The 2,947-nt window shown below is 53.3% G+C and overlaps 1 protein-coding gene across 1 annotated transcript in view; it reads right to left on the bottom strand.

Moving 5' to 3' along the window:
- MORN1 (MORN repeat containing 1) overlaps positions 1 to 2,947 on the bottom strand; it is a 67,767-nt gene that overhangs the window by 64,178 nt on the left and 642 nt on the right. Inside the window, exons 2-3 of the mRNA XM_008577350.1 lie at positions 438 to 584; positions 173 to 350 (exon numbers count right to left, since the gene is read on the bottom strand). Coding sequence (XP_008575572.1) covers positions 173 to 350; positions 438 to 584 — 325 coding nt within the window. The remainder of the gene's footprint in view (positions 1 to 172; positions 351 to 437; positions 585 to 2,947) is intronic.

The raw sequence follows: 2,947 nt of genomic DNA, 5'->3' as shown, positions 1-2,947 counted from the left end.
CGGTCGGCGGCGGCCGCAGTTGGGGGTGGGGGTGCCGCCGCCTCGCCCTCCGCCCCGTCCGGGCCCGAGTGTCCGCAGGGTCTGGTCAGAGCCTCTGCTCGAAGGTGCTTTCGTAACACTCCGAACTGAGGCGGTCAGACCGCAGGCTCCGGGCCGGTGGTCCCGCCGCTACAGCGCGGTGTGCGTCCCCCGGTATCCCAGCGCAGAGGGACGCTCGAGGCCTGCTCTCCGTCCTTAGCCGGGCTGCGTTTCGCCGCACAGTAGGCTGGACTCCCACGGGCGTGTGCGCCGGGCGGCCGGAGGTCAGGGGGTCTGGAGGGTATTTCAGGGAAGGGAACAGCACCAGGGGCCTGAGGTGTGGCGCACGGGACCCGGGGCTTTCCTTTTCCGGGAGGGATTGGGGGACGTGTGTGAAGGGGAGGTCAAGGCAGCCAAACCTCGATGGCCCCAGACGCGGGCGGAGGACCGCGGAGACGTGAGCGGATGGGCGCTGGCACGAGGCGCACACAGCTGTGCGGATTGTTGCCCGCACGGTACTCGTGGTCTGTGCTCCGGGTGGCTTCATCTGCTTTTCGCTTTGTTTTCTTTGGGATTGAGCATGAAGCAGTTGCATTCCACAGGTGACTCTGGAGCAGGCACTGCCAGGCGGTAGGGCCCTTCCTGGAACCAGACAGGGGCCTCCGTCTCCGTCAGTGGCCTGCATTCTAATAGACGAAATTGAGAAACACACCAGAAAGGTATCAGAAAGCAGTCGTGACATAAAATAAAAACAGGATGATGCGATGTAAGGGTCTGGTGGTCGGTTTGGACAGTGACAGCCTCTCTGAAGAGGTGGCCTTAAACTGAGCAGAGGGAAGAGGACTGCAAACAGGACAGCTGTGTGAGGGCCGGCCCTCATCCAGGAACAGGTCGGACGTGTTTGAGGTGGCACACGCCCTCCATGCCAGGCTAACTCTGGTTAACTCTCCAGAAGAGCCTTTGAGGAAGGCAGGGCAGGGTGCCGCTGCCCAGGTGACAGGCTGGAGTTGGAGGCGCTCTGAAACAGCTCACCCAGGCCATGCCTAGAAGGTGGCAGAACTGGGGTCTGTTTGACTCCAAAGTTCACACTCTTGATCCTGCTGGGCTGCCTCTTGTGGTGTTCGTGCTGGTGAGTTTAATGAAGAGATAGAGCTGTGTAGTAATGCGTGTGTGAGGTGTGTCAGATAACCAGAAGTCGGCTGATGCATTTTTGGTAGGTTTTCCACCTATGCAGTAGAAGAGTAAGAAGTTTTAAGTGCTCAGCTCTGCTTAGAGCACAGACTTTAATAGGATAGCCAAGTATTTTCTTTCTAATATTACTCTTACCACTTCAATTAAGGTAAAAGTGTTTTAATGGTAAACACGTTGGTCTGAGTAAGATAGAGGAAAAGTTGTATGGGACCTTGGGATGAAGAATATGACTGAGGTAGTTTTCTGCCTGGCCTGGCTTTGACTTAAATAGGGTGGCCATTCTAGGTAACGAATGGAATTCTCTCCAGTTGAATGTACCTCCCGAAAAGGGGGTGAGGAAGACCTGGGGGCCATAATTTGGCTCTTCAGTTAAATTGTGTATCTTTATGGGGCTCTCATGAGACCAAAGGGCATTTCTTGGTCTCCTCTGGAGTTCCTGGCACTCTGCTGGATGGATCCAGGAAGTGGAGTCATAGAATCAGGTTCATGCTTCTTAATACAGACTTGATGATGTGGCATAGTGGAACTACTCAGGGTTTATATTTAAGTTGTAATGAGAAAGTTTATCGAGTTGAGACCCAGGATCACATGATGTAGCCTGCTTCCATTTCAAAAGGAGGATTTTCTAAATGCCCACAGTGAGGATGTGATTTAGAAGGTGTTGGTCTCAGGCAGGTTCAGGGTCCACTTCCAGCCCCACTGAACAGTCCAATGAACTGGGGCAACTCTTTAGCCTTCGTGAGCCTCAGTTTTCTCATCTATAAATGGGAACAGTAAGACAAACCTCAAGAGTTGCTGTGGAATGATGTCTGTGCCTTCTTGTCCGGCATTTAATAGAACCTCATTTTATAGGAAACTGAGGCTGGCTGAATGGTCAAAGGGTTTTCCAAAAATCTAACAGCTACTCAGCACAGGTGGGACTTAAAATGAGACTTGAAACCGGAGTGTGTTTCTTCTGTTCACCACTCTGTCATGGAAGCAGAAGGGTTTGGGAATGTGCCACACTCACATTTGGAGGTGATGGTGGGCTTTGTCCCTGGCATCTTCCCTAGCTTAGGGGCCCACAAGTGTCTCATCTTTAAAGTAGGAGTGACAGCTGGAAGGTCCTTGTTACTCAGCAGTGCTTTCCCAAAGAATGGTGAGTCCTCTGAGTCCTTCCTGTCTCAGGAATATGGTGGTGCATGTTCAGTTGACGAGCCAGGGATCAGGCTGCACTCTAGGCCTGCTCAGGGACAGAGCTGTTGCATGACCTTGGACATGTGGCTTTGACTATTTGAGAGTAGTTCATCCTTTGTGAAATAGGGGTCCTGATGCCCCTTCCTTGGTCATCTGGAAATTTAGTGGGATAACTGGCACCTGAGTTCTCACAGATGAGTCGCTCATGGGATCACAGCAGCACATGGAGATAGAAGCTGATGCGATTACCTCCCACTGCCAGATAAGAAACTGGGACAGAAACAGATGGGCTACCTGAGAGTTATAGAGGAGAATTTTCTGTTGATGGAGTAGAGGGCTTGGCCCTGAGAGGATGGGACACTTCCTGTTCCTGTCAGACCAGATGCCCAAGGCAGGGCATAGGGAGGAGGTGGGCGCTTACAGGGGCCTGAGGGATCCACAGAGGGAGAGGTACCTTAGGGAGTGACCGGCCAGGGAACCTGTCACCAAGGGCAGCTCCTGTGGCCAGCGTGGTGGACAGGGCTGCCAGCATGCCCATGAAGGAGGTGCGGGCAGGAGAAGC

This window comes from Galeopterus variegatus, unplaced genomic scaffold (assembly GCF_000696425.1).
Source record: "Galeopterus variegatus unplaced genomic scaffold, G_variegatus-3.0.2 Scaffold1497, whole genome shotgun sequence".
Classification (NCBI taxonomy): domain Eukaryota; kingdom Metazoa; phylum Chordata; class Mammalia; order Dermoptera; family Cynocephalidae; genus Galeopterus; species Galeopterus variegatus.
This window is presented reverse-complemented; position numbering and strand designations above follow the sequence as displayed.